This window comes from Bombus flavifrons, chromosome 12 (assembly GCF_040668555.2).
Source record: "Bombus flavifrons isolate JBK064 chromosome 12, iyBomFlav1_principal, whole genome shotgun sequence".
NCBI classification, from domain to species: Eukaryota; Metazoa; Arthropoda; class Insecta; order Hymenoptera; family Apidae; genus Bombus; species Bombus flavifrons.
This window is the reverse complement of record NC_138453.1, coordinates 11,629,297-11,653,431: the sequence shown is the minus strand read 5'-3', so window position 1 is coordinate 11,653,431 and position 24,135 is coordinate 11,629,297. Positions and strand designations below refer to the sequence as shown.

At 41.2% G+C, this 24,135-nt stretch overlaps 1 protein-coding gene across 6 annotated transcripts in view; it reads right to left on the bottom strand.

Annotated features, from left to right (window-relative positions):
- Window positions 1–24,135, bottom strand: part of LOC138185797 (uncharacterized) — a 50,359-nt gene that overhangs the window by 9,149 nt on the left and 17,075 nt on the right. For 3 of the 6 annotated variants that reach the window (XM_069125004.1, XM_069125005.1, XM_069125000.1), the window contains 4 exons: window positions 8,375–8,451; window positions 2,298–5,394; window positions 1,679–1,880; window positions 1,251–1,364 (listed from right to left, as the gene is read on the bottom strand). In XM_069125004.1, the coding sequence (XP_068981105.1) occupies window positions 1,251–1,364; window positions 1,679–1,880; window positions 2,298–5,394; window positions 8,375–8,420 (3,459 nt within the window). In that variant the 5' untranslated portion in view covers window positions 8,421–8,451. Of the gene's footprint in view, window positions 1–1,250; window positions 1,365–1,678; window positions 1,881–2,297; window positions 5,395–8,374; window positions 8,452–10,582; window positions 10,742–24,135 lie in introns of all 6 variants that reach the window. The other 3 variants (XM_069125001.1, XM_069125003.1, XM_069125006.1) reach the window with 3 other exon arrangements.

Here is a 24,135-nt window from a genome sequence, read left to right as displayed (position 1 = left end):
ATTTTTACTTTCCCGATAATTTCATTGTGAAAAATGATTTATTGCAATTTATCTCAAAATCGTGATTCCATCTTTCGTATACATAATTCTAATACTAACAACGATGCTACTAACTGATAGATGATGCAAAAATGTAATTCGCTGTAGAAAAGAATATATCTTTCTCTTCGATGGCAAAGATTTCTAACAAACTCCACGTATCTGTAGTCATCCAGTTCGGTCTACACGTTCAAACTTGAAATGCGTCGCAGTGGATGCATCGACGTTTAAGATTCGCGAAATTTGCATCGATACCAACGTCGAAACACGTGTTTCAAAATGTCTGATGTTTCCAACTCCACTATTATTATCGTTATCAGGGGAATTATAAAAAGCAAAAGATCAAAGACTAGAGAGAAATGGGTGAAAAGGTGGTTAATGGAGAGGAACCGATTTATCGAGGAAATTTATTTCCCAACAAATTCTGTTCGATATTCCGATGTCTGCATCGATGCAAATTAATTTTGATGCCGATTCGCCGATACAGATCTACGTACATTGCGACATGACCCTTTTTAAACAACTAAAAAAAACGCTGTATCTTTGCGTGAAAAAGCGGCACGAACACGGACGTAGAAGTACAAACACTCACACGCACACGCACATGTATTTATCATTAGATGTTACGTACACTGGAAGTAAATCACAAGTATGGACGGATGAATACGTAACACGATGCGAAATGAGCTTAATGCAAGCAGGAGGAGGCCTTTTTCAGAGAGTATAGATCTTTGCTGACCTGCGTAACTGGGAATCTCGTTTCATTAGTCTCTTTTCTTGAATGTTACTTTTTCGTGCGAGTGGTGCCAGCCGATAAGCGTGCGACGAATGATAAAATAGTTTCGCGTTCTTTGACTCGCGAACGTATCGACGAGATTAATCATCGATTCGACGCGAATGTAAAGGAATGAGTTGATTTTGGGTGAACAGGATATTCATCCGTCCGAAAGTGACGGCAGATCGTACGGTACGAACGAGAGTGTTTAACAAGCAAAATGAAAAAAGCCACTTGTTCGTTAATTATCGTTAATTATCTCGAGTTAGAAAAAATTTAAGAAACAAATGAGATTTGGCCGTATCGTAATCGACAAGGCGTGAATATCTCCATAGAATTCGAATATTCATTATCGAACGTTCAAATGAAAAGCAGAGTGCGTTTTATTTATCTTCGACGAAAGTAAAAAGTATTGATTAATAAAAGAAATCGTTACCAGAAGACCGGTGAGAAGAACCAGGCAAATCAAGGCAACCGAGGAGACCACGACGACCGCTATCGCGTTTCCGGAATCTGGACCCTTTTCCTGTACCAGAAGAAATCTGTGTATCTGAAAAGAGTGGGTCAATCGGCGGAACACGTTAACTAAATTGTATTATGCACATCGGTTAATTATCTACAATGCGACACTGAACTCAAGTTTTGTTCACTTTCGACCAAGAAGACAAGTATCATCTGTATTTATACAAGTAGAAATAAAATTACGCCGTTCAAATATAACATCGCAAGGCATAGAATCGTTTTTGTGAGAAAATATTAAGATTTTGACTCTGTATAAATTATCAACGACAGATATATATGCAAATACAGGTTGTAAAATTTTGTCGACACATCTCTTATGGCTATAAATTGCGATAAACTTACGGTAATCGGGAACTTGACGTGGTCTCGCGAATCCTCGTACAAACTGGGCAACATTTTCGTCATAGTGCTGTCGAACTTGCCAACCTCGTCGATGACGTAAATCAAGATGGTCATCATGGGCATGTCGGACGACGATGGCGTAGTATTCGGTGGCTCCTGACACGGATTTTGATGGAAAATAATTTGTTTGTCGGATACCGGCCTGTAACGGGAGACGACGAAGATACTATCTGTTAAACGTTAAACATATACCAGCGACGTCGAGAGGAAATTATAACGTGTATTAACCTCAAAGCAACGCACGGTTCCGGAAACTCTCGGCTACGTGCCGCTGGTTATCGTGAGATTTACTTTAGACCCACGATACTGCGAGTTTCTTTATAAATAAATTTACTCTATATCGAGATACCGATGAAAATCGACTAGGTCAGGTACTTTCTAAGCTCCGAGTCTCCCTATTCCACAAATTTATTTACTCCACGTGCACTCGATTCGTTGCTTCGTGACAGTTTCGTGCGTAATTTTTCCTTGCGATAATAAAAAATTGACAAATTTATTCGACAGTGGGAGAGTTCTTTACTTATCGAATAAATAAGGAGGAAGAAATTGCAACACTCACTTGTCCATCCCGGACGTCAAAATGTTCGCCAGGGTGTGCCTCAATTTGTCCATTTGTGGGCACACGTCGAACCAGGTGCCTTCCACGTCGATTCGAACTAGCGACGTAATCTCCTCCTGGTCGGGTAACACCGTCGCGTCGTGCGCCGTGACCGACGGTATGTCGGAAACGGTTGCCGGGCTCGTGCTACTCGAAACCGGGGTCCTTGGCTCGAGACCGATCGGGACAAAGGGGCTGGAAGTAGCCACTCGCGTGGCATCTGTCGTGTAAACGTTCGGTATCGACGTGAATTCCACGGGGGACTCGGTAACGTTCGCCATGAAATAGGAATCCTTGGAATCCTTTGAAATCGTCTGTTCCGTTCTAATCGTGGTCGTCGCGACATTCTCTTCGCTCGTGGTGCTCCAAGAATCCGTCACGTCTATCGTTTTCTCAACTTCATGCAGGCTGGTCGAGCTGCTGTCGGTTTCCTCGTCGACGAAACTCGGCCGAGTCGTAAACTCGTCCTTGGACTGTATCGTTTGGCTCGGTATCGACGTAGGAACGATCGTCCGGTCCGTCATTGGATTACTCGTGGCAGGAATTTCAGTCTCGCTGATCGACGATGTATTCTCCGTGGTCGATTCGTTGCTCACTGTCGTGGTGCCTTCGTTCGGCGTATTTTTTGCGAGTAAATCCTTAACCGTAGGCACGACGGAAGTTTCGTTTGGTAAATCGCGTCCCTTGGGTGGTTCCTCGGTAGCGTTCCGCCAGAGAAAAGTGGTCGAATCGGACAGGCCAACGAACTCGAACTCGACGCTGGTAGTGGTAGGTACGAAAGTTTCCTCGGGGCTGAGAGTGCCACTTACACCGGAAGGGATTTCGTTGGTTCCGTTAGCGTCCGAGACAGTTGGTGGTTCGGTGACGTTCCCTACGGAAGTTTCTTCGATGCTGGTCGTGGGCAAGACGGTGGCACTGTCCGTTGTTACTTTGACGGTGCTCGTGTCCGTGGGTGTAGTGGGGAATATCGACAACTTCTCGTCAGAAAAATTCCCTTTGATCAGTGGATACTCGGTGGAGAGCTCGGTGGCGTTGAGCGTGGATCGTATCAGCAGAGAACCAGCTACGTTCGTCTGCACGTCCGCGTTCGAGAGCATTCCGAGGTCCGTTTGCGGTTCGACGGGTTCCGTTGTTAAAGGTGTGGGCGTTGTCCGAACCGTAATCTCCTGCAAGGAGACCTCGTTGGTCCGTTTATCGCCACTCTCGGGCTTCACGCTGACTTCCGTTATCCCGTTTCCAGTCACATCGACGTTCCCCATCCCAGAGGTCTCGCGGCTCTCAGCCCACCGAGAAACGTCATTTCCCGCGCTCGTCGATTTTTCTCCGCTCTCGTCGATGCCCTTCTGTTCGCTTGATTTCTCGACCACGGTCTGATTCGTCGGTCTAGTTTCCTCTAATCTAAGCAAAGGCGCGGTCGTTATTTGAACGGACGGGCGTACCTCGGTGCTCGAGATGGTCGATGATTCGTTGCTTACTTTCTCGTAATAGGTCGGCTTAAACTGCTGGATGCTATTCTCCAACACGTCCGAACCTTCGGTTACGACGAACTTTTCTTCCGACTGTCCCTTGCCGATCGTGTTCTCCAAAGCAGAAGCTTCTTCCGTGGTCACATCCAGCTGGTTACTGGCGTTACGAAGCGACTCTTTAGGCGATTTCGTGTAAGGATAGGGTTTCTGGTCCGCGAATCTGTCGGTGGAGTTCTTCTTCGCGACGATCGTTCTCTTCGAGCTTGCAGACTCGAACGCTATAGTTCTTCCTCTGGGAACCGGACTGGAAATTCCTTGAACCGTGGAAGATTCTTCGCTCGTTCTTTCGGTGGTAAGCCGCGTCAATTTCTCCTGATTTTTTTCCTCTATTTCCTGCTGTTTCTCGTGACTGGTCTCGTTAGCGTTCGCAGAATCGCGCAAAAAGTCCTTGTCCCGATTCGACGTTCGATTTAATTCGTTGGCAAGGCCAGCGTCCTTTGACGTCGAATTTTGGGATTGTCGATCGATAAACCGCTGGATCACGGGCTGAGTCACGTTCCCGACGACCTCCACCTCCTCCTTCGGATGCCGCGACTCGTGAGTCACCGGAATCTCCTCGGTGATAAAATTTGTCGCGTTTTCGAGAGGCGTCCATTTGTCAGCCGAGTCGGTCTCCACGCTCTTCTCCGTCGAGATTTTCGAACGGTGGCTGTAGTTGACGTACGTGTCATTGATCAACGAGACGGACACGTCCTCCCCTTTTCTCTCGTCGGCCTCCTTTAAGTCCGGAACTTCCGAGTTCTTCACCGGACCCTCCGCCTTTTTCTTCCTTTGCTGAAACTCTCCGAGGAAACGAACTTTTTCCGGAGCTGACTCGTTCTCAGGGTTAAACGTTTCTGATTTTAGCCCGGAATCCGTGCTCGCCTCTTTCGAGGAACTCGTCGCTTCTTCCTTCGTGTCTGTCACGCGTTCCTCTTTCAGCTCCAAGCCATCTTCCGAGGATTTCTTAACTTCTCTTGGTTCCTGCCTCGAGGTATCGTTGGAGCGTTCAACGAACCCGGTTTTGTTCTTCGTCTCGTCGACTTTTGATTCCTCCAGCGCCGGTTTCGCGGTTACCGTGGTCAAACCGTTGGTTCTGGATAGCCTGTAAGCGTCCTCGGATATCGTTTTCGTGCTAGAACTCTTCCCAGAAGTTCCATAGACGATTTCCTCGAGCTTGGATCCGCTGTTGGCTGAATCTACGGTCGATAATCTGTCGACTTGGTCGCGCGACCTGATTCCTTGCAACTCGGTATCCTCGTCGATCGGCATTGGCACTTTCTCCTTGTCCACCGTTTTGGCATCTTTTACGAGCTTATCGTCTACCGTTTCGAAACCTCTTTTAGTCGAGTTGTACGATCCGACGGCTTCGTTTTTCGACTCTGCTAAGAGAAACTCCGACTCGTCCCTCGATGGTATTTTGTTTAAGATCGTCTTGTTCTGTTCGAATATCGATGTTTCCGATACGTCGGGGGTGAGCAGCTTCTCCGAACTCGACGATGGGTCTTTCGTCGCGTCCACGGCGACCGTGCTGAAGAGCAGCAGGAAAACACCTGAAACACATATCGGTTAACACCGGACGATCAGTTTTAAATTGTTCGGAATTTGTCGAGAATGTTTGTAACTTTAAAATATGTAGATCGCACTTTAAAATTGAAGCCATTGATTTAGACAGCGTTAGGTATCGAGGTTACAAACGAAATAATATCAAAATAGAAAAAGAATTATACCAGATTAAATATTCTGCCACTGCATCGTCTATCGAGATTTCCAAATATTCGCGTAAACCGGACTATTTTGTTATTAACCAATGCCAGTGGTATTTGATTCTCATATTCCTGTTATCTACAGCAATTACGTAAATCAAACTAGTAGCGTGCTGCAGTGTATATGTACGCATATGTGTGACTGTGATTACAATCACGCTTATGGTTACTGTAGTTGAATTAGACGGGATAAACAGGAATTACAGTAAAATAATAACAAACTGAATGGAACTGGGAGATAAGAGCTTGCGCGTATATTTCGTGTAAACCTTCGCTTAAACTGTCTTAAATCTTCGCTGCAGGCATATTTGAGCGATTAGTAACGTCACTAAGTATTCTTCGACAAAACGTGTTTCTCTGTTAAGTGGTTCGAACGTGTCTGCAAGGTATATCGAAATTTACGCCAACATTATACGTAGATTATATTATCTTCTTTCTTAAACGAAATACCGTTTGTTACGATAAAGACCAGATGTTTTAATAACAATATCAGGAACAGAATGAGAATGCGTATTTTTAGCTTCTTCAGAGTTATTCATGATGTTGCTATTACCTTATTTTTAGGTTTACGAACATTTGGAAAATTGCTGGAAAAAACATAAACTCTACGTTCCACGCAGTCAAACGTTTAACGGATAAATTATTTTTTAAAGAGAAGAGAATTTTATAAACGAAGGCACTGCCACGAGTTCCTTTCAAGAGCGACTGGATTCTACAACCGATAATTCTAGTTAAGTATACGTCGAGTTAATTGCTATGAAATTATCGACCGTTAAGGGTTAATCGCCACTTTATCTTGAATTCAGTAAACGAGGGGCTGATCGTTGAATCGGTGAACCGTGAACAGTGTCGCGGACGATCGACGTATCAGCGATGAACACGTGCAAACGCCGAGCCAGGCGATGGGTATTGACAACGGTGACTGGTTCTCACAGTGAGTTGAAATAAAAATGACCGTGGAGAGCGTGGACGAAGCTCTTAATGGATCTAAAAACCGGTTGGCCGGGAATTGCTCAGCCAGCCATCGAGAAACGATTCATGAACCTCTATGATGTAGTTTGCCGCGCATTCTACGCTACGACGGATGGAAAAATGTGTATGCAACGCGGTGTGTATGTTCGCGTGTCTCTGAATGTTAAACAGACCACGGGCTTATGCAGAAGATTTAAGTATGCGCACCTGACCTCTACCGATGTGGACAGGTTACGTGAAAACGTGTACATGGGCGGGTACGATTACGAGGTTTCTGTCGCGGGTTTCAATCGTGTTCGATGGCGTTCTTTCAGCATCCCTTTCAGCAAGACGATCGAGTGTTGCGCAGTTACAGTTGTAGAAGTAATTCTGTCGCTTCTGCGAATTCCAGCTTGAAACTTGCTTCTAAGAGAGGAGCGAATAACGAACGAAGTGTGAAATAGCAATGAAGCTAGAAAATGTTGACGCATATTCTACGGTAGTTGGCTAGTTCGATGCTTTGGAAACTCGCGATTAACAAGCAATCAGACGGAATAAATTAAAATAAGTTAGAAGTTACTCGCACAGAGATAATTGTATTCCAATTATACGTACAACACTGGTGAATTAGTTATCTCGCGATTGGATTAAATCGCTTTTGGCAATTAGAAATTAGAATATTTGGGAATCAGAAATGTTGCCTTTGTCGGTGAACGTTCTTTGAAACGGTCCAAAAATCGTTCTAACGTAAGCATCGAACCACGCGCTTTCTAATTCTTTAACCGATTCGATTCTCGTTTTGCATTCTTCGCAGAGTCATCAGTTCGGAACGGATCATCCGGTAATAATACGGATTCGGCTGGAAACGCCGAAAGCAAACTTTCGATTTCGATTTGTACACAATGAACGGATATAGGAGACTTTCGATTTCGACACCATTATTTCTTTTTCACATCGATCCCGCGATCAACTTATTAATCGGTGATTACGTTCCTGTAACTTTCCCCTATACGTACGTATAATTTCCTATTGATAGCCAGCCACGTTTTCAAAAATTGCTCGTTTCGATCTTTGAGAACGCGAAATGAACTCACCGGAGACCCGGAGGAAAGTTGAACGACGTGGCTTGGTTCGAGCGCAACGGTAAATTCGTATTGTCAAGGCGAGTGTTACGGTTTCAGCCTGCAGTCCGGCACGGCATGGCGATTCTAACAGTACTTGATGGCCGAGCAGCGTGGTTCGTGTAGTCGCCCTCGATTGCCAGCCTTTACGCGATGCAACAGGATGCATTCGAGCGATTCGATTCTCGGTCCAACGGAAACGCGGATCGTGCAGTTACGCGCGCGTGAAAGTTATGACGAAATCCTTGCTGCGCGACCATTTATTTCTCAATCGTGACAGATACGCTCTCGCGGAGCTCCGTAGAAAGCGCTAGATTAAGAAAAATCACCGAGGTTAATGAAATCTTGATATTGCGGGAGAATCGTTTCGGATAGAACGCGTGCGTGCTAAGCTGTGGTTCGATCGCATAGAAACAATAATCTCAAATTGGTAATACAGATAAATTACCTGTGTAGTCTGTGTACGTTTCTGTTCGCTTATATTCTATCGCACTCCACGCGAATTAGATTTCGTACAGCGTGTCGATGATCTTTAGTATCACAACTATCGACAACTGCAGCGTAAAACTTAAAATAAAAGATATTAAAATGGCAAGTAATGGAAAAAGAACGTAATGCAAGTACACGTTATGCGTTTACCGGTTAATGAATTACGCAAATCGACCGATCGATTCAGCTTCGTTACGTATCCTTACCTGTGCATGCTCTTAACACGAGTGGCACTCTTCTTCTTCCAGTCATCTCCACCGTTCGTTAGACCTCCTCGCGGAATCTGCAACGAAAATTACAATTCGATTTACACCTACTCGCAAACGACGTTTTACCTTCTGTATTATTTATTCTAGCAATTAGAGGATAGCGTGCTACCCGTTACATACTCATTTTCGATAACGCGTCGAGTAAGAAGCTGAGAAGCGTTTAAAATCCTACATTGAAATTTTACTGAATGTTACTTAATGATAGGAAACGATCCAAGTGGAAACATTATATCGCGAAGAACGATTAAATTCTTCGTTCGTTTCTGTTCAAAATGCCTCGCAGTTTATAGTTTCGTTGATAGCTATCCAATCAATGGTAACGAAGATGAACGCTTTGTGGTTAGGTTGCGAATGCGTGCTCTAGAGCATTCGGTAACGATCGATAAGAGCGATTCGCGAGATAAAGCGTGAAATAAAATCTGACAGACCCAAAATCAGCAGCGATGCAAATTTTCGTCACGATTTCCATGAAAATCGTCGGGGAAAAAGAGAGAATAGTTGCAGTGGAATGCAATGTCGGAAGTAAAATTCGAGCGGAACTTTTATCTCGTGTTTCGCATCGACCGTGTCTCGTTCATTGAAATTCCAAAGCTTCTATAGTCGAACCTTCTCTAATTTGACGTCGGAATTAGAATAACCAGACGTCGTTGTATTCGTTACATAAATCCGATGTCCCTCCGACTATCGATTTATAAATCGTCGTGTCCGTGTCACTGCCACTTATTGTCATTGACCAAATGATTGCCAGACCCTCCTACCGACGGCGCGTGCGGCCGCTCCGGTCTGATCACGCCGTCACTTTCTACTTACACGCTATCGTTTCTGACGCTCGTACTGCATTTTCGTTTGCAAAGATTCATTTTTAAGCGCTGCACATGGTGAGGCGGTAATCGTAATACAACCGGGCAGTGACTGATTTCACCTAAAAAAAATAAGTCGAAAATATGGAATACAATTTTTCTACAATTCTGAAAAAGTCCAGTTTGAAAATTTGTCAAGTATACTTCAACTTGACTAGATGTCGTCTAGGTAAGAAAAACCGATAATGAAGCATTTTACGAAAAAATGTTATTCTACGTTTTCGTAGTTTAAAACTGGATTGACAAAATTTCAGTATACTTGTCAAATATTCAAACTCGATTTCCTCGAAAACGAAGTCCCTGCCTGATCGTTCTACGATAACCGCCTCACTTTGCGTGCATAGAAATCTGCGCTATTCCTTTGCCTCGGTATCTTTTCTACGAAACAAGATAAGTAAAATGACAGTTATAGTTATAGCTTAGGGACATACCTCGGAGACGAGAATGTTTGTACGACTTCGGCGATCTATTGTCTCTTTGAAGATAAAGCTCGAGCGAAATGTGGGAGGAAAAAGAGAAGGAACGCGGATACGTGTGACCTGGTTCGCGACACGATTCACCTCGCTGGCTTTGATCTATATACAGTTGAAGAACCAGCTGGAATGTTTTGTAGAAGCATCTGGCGATCGTGCGATCAGTTTCCGCCCGATTTCGACTTTACATTCCGGCGCATAAACCTTGCCAAAAGAAATTTTAGTTAAAAGCTTATACTTGGCAACGTTAGTGGATTAGAGATTGAACTCGAGCAGATCTGAGAGTATTTCGTGGTAGCTCGAACGGAGGTAAAGTTTCGAAGCGACGCTGATTAGGCAGGAAATGCGGAATCATGCGGAGAAACGTCGTGAAAATTGTCCGCTTCCTACGTTTGATTTTATTTATTCGCCGTATGTTTCGAAGGCAGCAAGACCGTTCGCGTCATAAGCCTTGACTTTCTTTTTCTTCCTAGTTCGTTCTAGCACTTGACACTAGGTACTCGTCTCAACACCGCAGCTTGTTTTAATTCTGAACGCGGACATTTTGACTTTCCTTCGTTTTTTCCCTCATTATTTTCCTACTTTTAGTCCTAAGACTTTTATGCTCGATGACTTTCTCGTATCTTCGTTGGGATGCAGTATACGCTGCTCTGTTTACTGCAAATATTAAGCAAAATTTTTCGATCACAAGCGAACGATATATGCGATAAGACTACGTAAACGTAAATTTCCAGCTTCATTTCTGTAACGTAGTATGAAAAACGCCTGCCTGAAGTACGGTTAATTGACATTACAAGACACATGCATACTACCGTACGTGAATGAAGCGGCACACACGTGGACGTGTACTATACACGAACACTCCAGTTTCTTTGCCCTCGCCGACCCGTATCTGTCCTCCCACGCACGAGATTGTTACTAATTAAGAATTCGTGAATTCAGCCATGCCACGACGACCAACAATAAGGACACTGTGAATTTAAAAGAAAAAATGATGTCAGTCTGAAAAGCTAATTATATTCGATGGCGGTTAGCTACTTAAGGCTATGGACGATTTTGTCGCAAATAAATATCCCATCAAACACGACTACGCATACACATATGAAATTGCAAAATGTCGTTTCTTGAAATATAGGTATAATACTTTAATCTCGATATTTTACACCTATAGTTTGTACCTGACACGACATTCCGCTGAATTGCGATAGATAAGGTTGGCTATCGAGATCATAGGGTTTATGACACGGACGCCAAACTAGGCTATTTTCTAGGAAAACGTTAATCAATACTTTACAGAAGACTGTTCGAGCCAGATGTCAGGGCCTAGAAATGGCTTTATGGTCGCAGAGTGTCAGCATTTCTGGGTACTATACGAACGACTGGGCTGGTCTTGGCGTTTGATAACGATGGACGTGTCATAAACCCTTGAAACCGCGCACCAGTTCGTAAACACGAAAGTCGTTTCTCCTTCGACCTAGTCACTCCATTCATTTGTGCTACCATCTTACTAAATTTTCAGTCGTTCCGTAGAAACCTAGTCAAACGTGAATTGTTCATTTCTGGTAGGTTTGTTCTTTAGCGTGGATAGTGATTGGTTGGTAATAGAAAACTTAGCAAATAGTATCGGCCCGTCGAGTTCAGACATGGAAGAAACGACATTTCATACACAGATATTTCCTTGAGACGAACGATCGTCTAAAATATGAATTATTTTCAAACTAAACGATTTTGAACATTTCCTGGGGCAATGAATGATTCTCGATGCAAATATTTAAACAGCGAGTACACGATGGAATGCAATTAAGAGTCGGTTAATTATAGAATACATTTACAGACAGTGAACGCAATGGGAGCACGTGTATACGTCGATACAGTGTATGTGTTGAAAGCTTTCGCACCGTCGTCCGTATCGTTTATACCTGATGACACGATACTAAATGGAATGTGAACCATTCGACGTTTCGTCATTCCACATTTGTCTCACTCTTCTTTTTCTTTTCCCTTTTCCTTATTTCGTTGGATTCTGCGTTTCTTTTGTCACTGTGTGGGGACAATCGAGTTTTACCAAGTGTCAGGAATGCTACGAATTCCTGATATTTGAACGTTTCCACTAACATCGAGAGGTTCTTATAAGATTTAACTTTGTAAGATTTCCATCTTTTCAATGTGTCTAGATATATAGCGTTAATTCTTGAATCCTTTCGTTTCCAAAATTACAGCAAAATAAAAGTTCCCGGTGTTTTCTACCATATTTTGTAGCAGGCAATGATTCATACGCACACAAGCTACATCCTCAATGTACCTCGTAGGAATCATTTAGACGGTCGTTCAAAGGAGGTCGACCTCGAGATATGTCAATTAAATTAATACAAGTTAGACCGGCCGGGGAACGAGCTCTCATTTCGTGCGACGTTCTCTCGTACGAAGAATTTTATTTGCCTTCTTGATCTGACAAACAAGATCACTTTTCATTTGGACACATTTCTTCATTACGCTACGCGACGTATATTTCACAATTTGTGACCCGTGTATCTCGGCGCTCGTTCCACTCTTAAATTGGTTGATTATGCTACGCCTAAGTAACGCAGACGCCAAATTTATTTGTTATTTTATGCTCATCTCATTTCATTTCATTTGAAGAACATACGAAAGCCAGGCCCGAGTAATTTATGATACGGGTATAAAACGAAATGAAAGCAGCAGGACTACTAATAAAGCACGATTATCTTTTATTCCTTTCCTTTAATGCATTGAAAATACTCGCTACCTGCTACGGTATATCTTTTTATCGTTTTCGTTTGAAATTCAAACTCTCGTTACGTTATTACGTTATTATATTATATCTTCATAATTAAATTTTTATTATACATTGGTTGCACACTTGCTACGTTAACAGATAAAATCTTCTCGCTATATGGAACACTTCATTATGTAAATTAAAAACGCTCTTCGTATTTTATGTCTCAGCAAGTATCCTGTGATTCAGTATCTTTTAATTTTCCTCTTAACGGTGTTTTCCTTCGTAGATGGATGTTACAAGCCCTTCGAGAACAGTTATTAATAAAGATATATCGATAAGCATCATCGTTAATGAAAATATTGCTCGCATTATGGAAATATAGAAACAAAAGCTAGAGAGAAAATAATATTCTCGTATCGTCTCTTATTTTAGTCGAACGATTGCGTTTTTCGTGGAAGTTTAGAAAGTGCATTTTTTTTGTAACACGACTCATATTTTTGACGAAGATATAGCATTCGGTGTTTCTGGCCAACTTTTTTCATTTCGGCCAGCTGTAGTTGCACAACAGTCGTCATTGTATCGGATAACTGTTCAATCGGCGTGCTTGTGAGAACTCTCGACTTAGAAGCAGCGCATTAAAAGCTGCCTTTTCCGCCTCCACCCTTTCACTTTCGCGCTCTTTGTCCTCGCCGATTGGATTGCTCTTCTCACGATGATAGAAAAAACCATTGCATTCTGAGCGTGCCATTCACTGCCGGAGAATTGGGCCATAGTGCCATTTATTTCGCAGCATCTTTACGAGAAATGCGAGCCTAGTTTCGTGTGACTCTTGCTCCCGAATTTTAAATCTAACGAAACTTATTTCTCTTATTTTACAACTCGTTTTATTTACGAAGAAGCTTGGTAATTATATACGAAACGCGACATCTGTTATTAATAAATTCTATATGTTATTTATTCTGGAATACCAGTGACCGTATTGAATTAAGATACAACGACGTTGAAAATGTTTTGCAAGGAATTGCAATGTCTGTTTAACATTCATTTTTCTCTTTCAATTATTTTTCCCAATTTGTTCGCAGCGATTCGTTTTCCATTTATACAAAACGTTTCTATTTATATCCGTGAAACTGCAACGCACCAGATACGAAGCAAGTGGTTCGCGTGATTAAAAAAGAGAAATATATCGGTTTTCAATTAGCTCGAAAAATATTGTTCGTAATACGCACGGCGTGTCTGTTTTTCTTCATTCTGCATCGAACGGGATATCCATGCAGCGAATAGAATTTTTCCACGGTCGGGCTGAATTTCATCGCCAGATCACAAAATTCAGCAGCTCGAACCGATAAATTAACCGAATGCATTTTGAGTAGACATCGAATAATAAATAAATGGAGAATTTCCAATCGATATGAATTCGACTCTGACGAGTGTATCGTGTCGCATCACGCAGAAATGGAATTCGATGGAATTGAAACAGGGCGCCGTTCCTTCGAATGAATTCGACGATGATAATTAAATGGCGATGTGATCAAGGGGGCTTATTGACCGAGATACTGATCACGATCCACAGAAATTAATAGCGAACGAACAAAAGAATTCTCTACGCGAAACGTATGATCTATCGAAGGAAATAAGGAATAGCATGCACGAACGATATGAATATATCAACAACAATATTATTATCATTATTAGGTATACTTCGTCTAACGATCAAGTCGTGGTATAATTGTTGCACACGGGTATCAAAATCAGTACAGTTATTTGAAACAACGAATCACGCTTGTACAATGAGGTCTCGTGAAACACGTGTCACCGTGATCGCAACTCGTCCCTCTTTTAACTCTACTTAATTATACGTCTCTCTTACTGTCGCGATACAAGATAATACTCTAACGTTGAGCCACTATTTTCTAATCATTCTTCCACGAGAATTTATCGAATAAGCAAATTTCAGCTGCCATGTTTTACAAATAATAGCGTTCGTTGTTCGAAACGCGCAAAAGAAACCCATAATAGTCTGCGTGTGAAACTTTGATAGCGCGACTAAATAATTTCTATGAAATCCAATCAATTCAAAATGAATCTTATAGTTTTACTTTTAATTCCGAGTACTTCCATAAATAAAGCAATCTAGGTACAAGATAATGTTAATTAATTTCAGTTACACGTTTCAAGAATATCGCAACGCTTGGCGAATCTGAAACGGTGTACGATAACATAGAAGGCAATTAAATAACAAACGACGGACGATGACCACGCTAGCACGAATAAGGATGAACAACAGTTACGAGTTCGTTCTCTACAGGTTTACGAGAAAGAAGTGCACGGTAGAACGGAGTGCAATTCAATTCGTTACAAAGCGACGCGAGCTTTATTTGCCGTGAAACGTTTCCAATTTGTCGCTGATAAATTTGTTTTTTAGTACTTATGGTAAAGTGCGTGGCCACTTTATCGCGCTTTATTCTCCCTGCGGAACGCGTTCCCGCGTTTTCACTTAATTAAATTTATCCATCGCTGCCGCCTTAAAAAAAAAAGGAAAATAACGTGCCAATTCCATTTTCGTTGCCTCGACAAACCATACGAACGCGTCAGAGATATCTGTTTTATTCGCCGTTCTATTTCATATTATCGATTCGATGTGCGGAAATTTGGGAACGCGGAGGCAGACGATCGCTAAAACCATTGTAAAAAAAATTGTTATAAAATCAGAACGAAATTAGTAGCTCGCGTGATTCTAGCACCAGCTAGCGGATTAATGGCCGTGATGCTATTTTTTGATCCGTACTTTTCCGCAGAAAGTTTCTCGTTCTAATAAACCGGTTTACTTCGATCTCCTTTGAATATGCAGAACTCTCTCCGATACACTCTGTTCATTCAGTTTTAACAGACAATAAACTTAGTCATAGACTATAGGAAGCAAGAGAGAAACAAATTCGAATATTCTTGATTCTCAGCCATTGCTCTTTTCAAACCCGTGACGAATCCCTTGAAAAGCCTGAACCACGGTTTCAACGTAACACGTACAACACGTATTTCTTTCATTCGTGTATCGACAGGTATGGAATAGCCTGAAACGATCGCATTTTGTCACGGATATTCCGAGGCGAGAGAAACGCGGTACTCTCTCTCTGAAATGCATCCATGATGCACGAGGCAAAGCACATTCATAGCCAAGATGGCGTGTCGATATGTACGACACGTCGATCGATGGTTTCTCGTCGAAAACACTGTATACCTTACATTTCTCCTTATCTCATTCAACTTTTACACGCCTGTATCGCTAATCTTTTTCCCTTCGACTCGAGTTTCGCCATTCTTTCCGTTCTGTTTACGACCTTCCTTCTTCGCTCTCTGCACCTTCGTTTTTATCTATCCCCGTTCTATTTATTTCGCTCTTTTCCATTATTTTCTCGCAATTTTTATAATTCCACTTTCTTGCTGGTGTCGATATCGTTCGCAGTACCCACTTCGCATGATAATTACTTTACACGCGTTTCTCCCCGTTCTTTTTCTACTTTTTCTTGGCAAATCTCATTCACGGTTAGACGTATTTCGTTATATTTTTAATTCAATGGATCGAGTTTCGTTGTATAACATCTTCGCGACAGTTTCATCTTTTTTTTTTACGTGTATTATTATTCGTTCGTTCTACGCTCGTCTCGTTTTTCAATGTTTTTCAAAAGTATTCGCGTCGTTTAATTATTCATTCGCGTCTGTTGCTTCAGCTTCCACTATGCTCGCTCACTCATCTTTGTAAGCAACTTTTATATCTTCTAAAAGTTCAGCTTTTTCAAAGAAACGCGCTCCTCCTCTGCCTTTTGCGCGGTAAATATTTTCTGTTCCATTCTATCCACCTTTAGCCCCATCTTTTGTTCCCCTCCGTTCCTTCTTTTTCATCTTTCAGCTTCATGCCCCGTCTCTTTTTTATCGTTTATTGTAACAGTGTTTCATCTACGTACGAATCATTAATATTTATGTCTCCGATATTTAAACTCTTCTTCCTCCCGTTTTTTTTGTTACGTAACCGACGAGGTACGATAGCTAGACTATAGACACTAGTCATCCAGACTTGTGCAGGTATTTTCCGACCATTGTAACGCAGGTCGCCCCTTTTCTAGCGCAATAAATCAACTACGAAGCGGACGCGTCGCTCGAAAATGCAGGAAATCTCGGGAATCCGACTCTCGACCATTTTTTGGCGTCCAAATGTCGCGCCTAGCTTACGTTTCCAATGCCGACGTCACTGGGAAGACGATTCTAGAGGTCTAGATTTGGTCAGGCACGCGATAGCGTATGCAAACTGTCCTGGAGACAGCGGGCATCTTCGTCGGTTTCTCTTTTCCACATTACCATGAATCCGAGTACGAGGGAGGAAAATTTGCTTCGAAAGGAACGCGCTCTCGAATCTACCGCGATTCCACGCTCTAGCGTAAATCTAATTACGATCCAAGTCTGATTCTAAGTCTAACTTTAAACCTAACTATGTAAAATCTAAAGTTAGTTACGTAAGTAGTTAATAAGCACCTTTCGGAATAAACTTTAGCTCCGGCACGGACACTCGGACCGGACCTTTTAACTTTCTTGTTCAACGCTGTCGTTTCCTGTCGAAGTTACTATATTCCAGAATAAATTCCTCGAATGGATCGCGCCGAAATAAGAGTTCTTTAGATAATAAATCGATTGTATTATAATTTCATGATACTATTTCATTTCCTATTTTAAATCAGAGATAGTTGACGAACGTCGATATGCAATAGACGTATGCATATTTAATTTTCCAGGTAGCTTTGTCTAGCTAGCGACTGAAATTCTCGGTATACATAGTTGGAAGGGTTGGTTTGTGAAGTGACCCGTAACGTCACAGCTTGGTGAATGTGAAATTCTTAGCTGCAGAGTCACGGTGTGCTAAGGGCGTGGTATCACATTCTCCCCGAATCTCTAAAATTTCACTTCCATTCTTCTACCTTCACTTTCGCTATCTTCTCTTCTCACCACGATTCTCCCTTCCCCGTTGTTCTCCTCCACTTCCTCATGTTCCTCGTTATTCCACTCTACTTCCTCGTTCTTCTTCGTACTCTCCTGCTTCGTTTTCTTCTCTTTCGAGTTGCAGCTTGCTCTCTTCGTCCTGTCGTGCTCCGTCATCTTTCTACTCTCTCTCTCTCTCTTATATTTGCTTGCACGCGGTGTAGAGCCGCGTTACTCGACTTCCTCAATTTGCATGCTAATAGAGGCGCAGGCGAATCGCGGGTAATTAAAGGCCCATTGTTGCATGTCGCGGAGCAAGCTCGCGCAACCGTGTAAATTTTCCTGCATTCCGTCAGCACACTTTCGCCCTAATCCCTCGCCATCGCCAAACCATTCGACGTTCGCAGATATTTTATGATTCTTTCGATCGACGTCGAATCACTCGCGCGCGTCCCATTAACGATTTGATTGTTCATAACAATACGAAATACGTGGGAGAAGACGACCGATGTATCTTTCGTATATCGCGTAGCTGGCTCGGTCAAATACAACGTGCGTGTTACATAAAAAATCAGCTTGTAGAAATCGGCATCGTTGTATCACGCTATGCCTACTGAAGCTACCTGCAACGCTGATAAAACGTCGAGATAAAATTTTTAATGACCACGGCTTTAACACTCCGGAAGCCTGGAGCAGCAGTACGTACTTGCACGGACCCAGGGCGTAAAAACCAACGACTCTTTATCCTCTATAAAATGGAAAAATGTGGAGAAAAAGGGAAGAAATTTTACTGTTTGCTCCGACGAAGTTATCTCGTTGTGTCCAATACCTCGTATCCAGTTACGTAAAACACTACATGCACAGCTTGCTAATACGAACTTTTCCTCCCTAGCACATAAAGAGTAAAAAGGAAGAAAACTTTCTTTCTTTTCTCTTATCCAACCGAGTTATTTTCCCTCCTTCCTATGTACCCAGTCCGTGTCATAAAAGCATTCATCGTCGGTTAGTTTATTCTTTTACAACTTTTTACAACTTTGTCGCGGTAATAGCCGAGCACTCGAACGAGACGATAAAAAATATCGGAGATCGTAAATTCGGAAAGCACCTTGCGCTACCTTAGCCTAGTCGCTAAAGGTGCCTGATGGAAGATCAACGGCTCGTGACCACCTGTTCCACAATGGTGTTCCATTGTTGTGTTCGTGGCAGGCCAGAAGTCGCAGTTGTTGGCTGGTATGGTGTTTCGCCGGATACGGGATGCGGCTACATGCTCCACTAACTTTTCCGACGTCTTTTACCATCGCGGCCTTTTCAAATACCGATACCGACCCAAGGGCTATTTACACGGAGATAAAAACCATAAGTGTTGCTTTGGCTATTCCCATGACTTACCGTGGTATGCGACTATTGTAACATGGTGTTACATTTTATGGCCATATAGATAATTCGATTTCGTCGTATAATTTCGTTAAGGATCTTTGTACGTCGTCCCAGTTTCCTTTAACTTTTTCTAACAGTGTTTATATATCGTATAAACGAAGGATACGACGATGATAGTTTTTTAAGCGAATAAATATAATCGCGTCATCAACGTGTTTCACGTGTCGGAGTTCGTAACAAAAGTTGAATAAACCGATCTTGTGCGAGTAAAACCTTGATTCAATATTAATTATAACAGACCGGATGAAAGCGGTAATGGAATCTTTATGAAAATTTAATTAATTGATTTTGTGCGAGATGGGTATTAAATTCAATGAATATTAATTAGATAGCTAGTCAACTGGAAAGCGCTACGTGCTAATCGAAAGCAATTAAAGAGAAGAAGAATAGATCGACGTTAATTATTTTGAAAAATAATAATACCGATAGATCGACATTGGAATATTTGATCGGTCGAGTAAATCCGACAGAGATGGACCGCTAAGAGAAACGAACCTACGTAGGTCATTTCGAAAATATCCACTAGACGTGCGATGTGTCGACGTTACTCTATTACAATGAACGCGAACAAGCCTTTTATCAAGCTTTGCTGAAAGTTGCTATTTTAATATCTGGTAAGCTGATAAAAATTCTTTTTACGTAATTTATAAGAAATAGACTAAATTTCCTTGTTGTAAATATTATCTATTCTCATAGGGACTCTAATAACACATAATTATGCCACATATTAAAATATAGCGGTGTATAATTACGTTATATAACCTGCTGAAAGATGAATTTCTACCAGTTGTTATCCCAGCCGTCTTCCAGACCTATTCGCTTCCGCACTATCGGTAGTAGCTATCATCTTCCTCATAGGAAAGTCCGCTTTCTCGAGATAATGATATTCGAAGAGAAAAAGGCAATCCTGCCGCGACACAATTCTAGCCGAACGCCGACGAAAAGGGTTGCTCGAGCCTCGAGACGCGATCCAATTACGACGCGAAACAATAGGCCAAGAAATTGGTCTGAAATTTTGATGCGTTCCTGTACCCTTCTCGTCCGGTGAGACAGACCGGAAGAATCGACAAAGGCTACCGTTTAAAAATTGCAAGAGCTGCGGGACTACTGGCTGGCACAATACGTTATTGTGAAGGGCGATCCGCGAAGAAGCCGAACAGCGGTAAAGTTCAGGGAAACCATAGCTACTGGGCCAGCGAAACGAAGGCAATCGAGTGCACAGCCCAACCAGCTCCGACTTCCGACTTCCACTTCCTATATAAATTATTGTGAGAGCGCTTCTAAAGGCCCTCGCTTTCAACGGAATTTCTGAGCTCGAGATCGCCTTACTTTGATTTCGTTTTCACGTTTACAATTAGCCGTACACGTGAATTTTCGTCCGGTGTATAGATCGGACGATTTTGGGAAAGTTCGGGTCTATGATCGAACTGCAAATAGAATGCAAATGCAGTGGGTGTAGAAAATATTTGTACGGTCTTTAGGACGGAATAAATTTTCTTTTTTAATTCGGCCGAAAAACACGAATGTTTTTGAGAAGTTAGGAAGATTAGTTTACTATGCGATGTGGGTGAAAAGAATTTTAGAACAGTTGCGGGTGATCGAAATCGCGAAGAAGAAAGCAATTAAATCATCGTCGTAAGTAAATTAACAATGAAAAAGAAAATGAATCAGCTTGAAAAATTCAAGGACGATAAATGGGAAATCCGTAAGGTGAAAAAAATGCTTGTTCGTCTATGATTGTACAATTAGAGAATAAAAGATTTAATCGATCGCAGCTTAAGTCGCGTGTAATCGATTGTCCTTGTTACTACAAGAGCAGACTTCGCAATGCTTCGAAATAAAAGCCGAACTAGGCGACCGACAAAAATAGTTGATTAATGGATTCTTGTTACATGGATTCGTTGTGATGTAATTGGTCGAGTCATCGCGATGGTAAACCGACTATACACATCATTTGGGCATGGATTTTCTTCCTCGCGCATCTATTATGTAACTTGTTATAATAACGTGTACTCGCGATGTAAGAGAAAGCGTTTGTTATAATTTGATTAAATCGAATTGTCTTAACACGATTAGTGCGGCTTTATCGACCATACATCGACTCTCTATGGCAGTTCAAATGTTAAAGCTTCTTTGCTCACACTCGTCTAAAATTAACTGAAATACGTCACGTTAAAGAATAAGACAGAATCGTAAGATTGCAAAAGAATTTATCGATCGCGGGACATAAAGGAACGTTTGAAGAATTTTAGAAATTCTGTACAATCTGTAATAAAATTCTTAAATAAAATTCTTTTAAGTACCGGAATATTAAATAACTAGTTTTTGAAGTTTGAATATATACAATTACCTATTATAATATTATAAATGTGATTCACGTATCACAGTATCGTCGACAAAATTATTTTCATTTATTGAGAATTCCCCCAGAGATTGAAACTTGCATCTACAGATTTATCGTTAATGTAGCCTATAAATTACTCTAACTCGTCAGTGAATGGATGTGTGTTAGCAGTGCGTGTAATTATTATATTGAAATGTACACTTATCTACTACTAATTAGTAACTATACATCAATGAAAGATTAAAACCCGATACGAAAGCTTATCCATCTAACATTCCTACATAATACTTCTACGTTTCATCTTCCTTTTCGCAGAATTATTGTATAAAATTAAATCTTCTTTACGGAAAATATCACCGGACAGATGAAAACTTGCTGGTTTAATCTTTTTATCTGAAAGGTTAATAAGAACAAACATCGTTAACATCATATGGATTTAAGGGAGCTTACAATATTTGCAGAAAAACGTCAATGAAGAAATCACTCAAACCTCCTTTTTCACGAGATGACGTAGATATTTCGTGGAAAAAGGATATTTCATCTCCCTTATTCCGGTCTGGAACGCGAAGGGGAAGTTCTTCTCGACAAGTTCTCTTTTCGAACGCGTGTAATTGACGCGTTTCATGGAAGAAGTTCGAAAAGTGGCTGGAAAAGCAACGATCGTTCGACCAAAGGAATACCCATCGATTTTCCATTATGTTTGCTCCTTTCACTGGAAACACGTTCTCCGATGGTGGAAAACTACGCGCTATTTTCTCGATAGTTTGGCCCGGCGATCCTGCAGTTAGTTACATCACCGAAGAACCGATGTAACGGCGGCTTTATTCACTGAAACGTCCAACTTGATCTCTTTCTATTTACCCATCAGTGGGCTCTTCCAATTGCACGAAAAATTCCATACTTTTTCGCTACCGATTCTCGGTATCAATTGCAATCAAAGGTATCGACCGAAACGGCAAGAACTGGTCAGGGTTATCGATGTATTAAACGATTGGTCCATTTGACTTGGTGAATGCAGCCATTTAATGCTCGAGCATTTGCCCTTTTTTGCTTGGAAAGTGGACCGGTCTTTCGAAAAAGTGGCTTTGATGGAGAGCACTTATTAAATTATATTTGAAATTGTTTTAATTCTTTCCAATTAAACTTAAAAATCTTTTTTTTTGGAAGGAATAATTTCTAAAAGCGAACGAAAAAAAGTTGTTCGATAGCAACATGTAGATGCTGCGATGAATGAAGAAGGCAATAGATATTGGGAAGAGAGTAACAAAAAGATATGTAAAATTTGTGAAGAAAATGAAGAAACATGGCACATTTGACGAAAAAATGTAAAGTAACGGGAAGACTAGGTAAAGACGAAGGAGTAATATGAGGAAGAGTAGATGGATTAAAATGGACGTTGAAAACAAAGATAATAAGGGGAAGGAGAAAATAAACGAATAAAAGAATAGAATAATAAGAAGAAATATCCCGCGAAGGGAATCATTATCTTAAATAATAAAAAACAAAAAGCTGTAATTATAAATTGTAATTATACGTTCGATTTCAGATAATATCCAATAATTTACGGGGCAAAGTGTAATTAACTGTTTAATTTATGTACTTTGGTAGATTCGCGTGTGAGCAAATAACGATACCGGGCGATCATTATACGAAATTCAATTCCCCGTGTTTAAAACGCGCCACATCAATTAACCATTAAACATGTTATCACGAAACGACAAAAGCAAATTAATTATTAAAAAAGCAGAAAGATGACACGCGTCAAGCTCTTAATTAAATGAAGCGGCATTTTCCCAGATACTCGATGCCCTACATTTAGCGAGGACATCGACTTCCATCAAATTCTCATCAAACTGATCAAATTTTCCTCAGAAGCATCGAAGCTTCCCTACTGCATAATAATAATAACAACAATATTAATAAATCGACTTTATCGTGCGCAAAGAGAATCGTTGACAAACGAACAGGTGAAATTAAAACGAAATAGGGCGCGAGGACGAAATTCGCTTCTGAAACCTGCCCTAAATACATTGCTTGACATTTTCATTGGCCGATAGCTTTTGTTGCGAACAATATTTTGTTACGATATATATATGTACAATGTGGTAAGATAATAAATAGCGAAGAATGTATATGGCAAGATGTCGTCATTGATAATCCTTGTATACATTTTTATCCACCTAACAACGCAGACTTCGGACTTACAGAAGCTACAGAAGCTTAGAAGAAAAATAAATTTCGTATATGTATATTCGTGTATTCACATATATTACTATCACATATACTGCCCAGGATTATTACGATATTATAAAGCAACGTCTAAGAAACAATACATTTCTTCATACGAAATGAAATCCGAACATTTTGTTTCAGCAGAGTCTTTAGAAAGTGCGGTTGCAAAAAGAAGAAAGGCACTAACGCAGGGCAAGTAAACTGGCTGAAAATATGCTGCATGAGATTATGCAGAAATGCTCCATATACAATTTCGTATAAAACGTCGACAGAGGAGAGCGAATATAAAATTCTATATTTATCGTGAACCGGTCGAGCGAGACGAAAAATTTGTTCCCAATATTTGAAAACATGGCGTTAACTTTTTTCTATACTAATTTTAGATCAATTGCATGCGAAAAATATAAGCAAACATCCTCATCAGAATGTTTCAATCGATGGAAACGCAAACGTTTCAACAAACGGTCCATTTTTCACTCACTTTCAGATGCCCTGAATATTTGCATCAATTAAGACGGCTATCGTGATCACGTTGATAAACTTTGAAGCCAATCTGTGAATGTATATCGGATCAGAATCGACGTTGCCGCGAACAAATCCGTGCTCATCTTCGAATTGTCCCGTTACTTAAAGCTAAGCAGTGC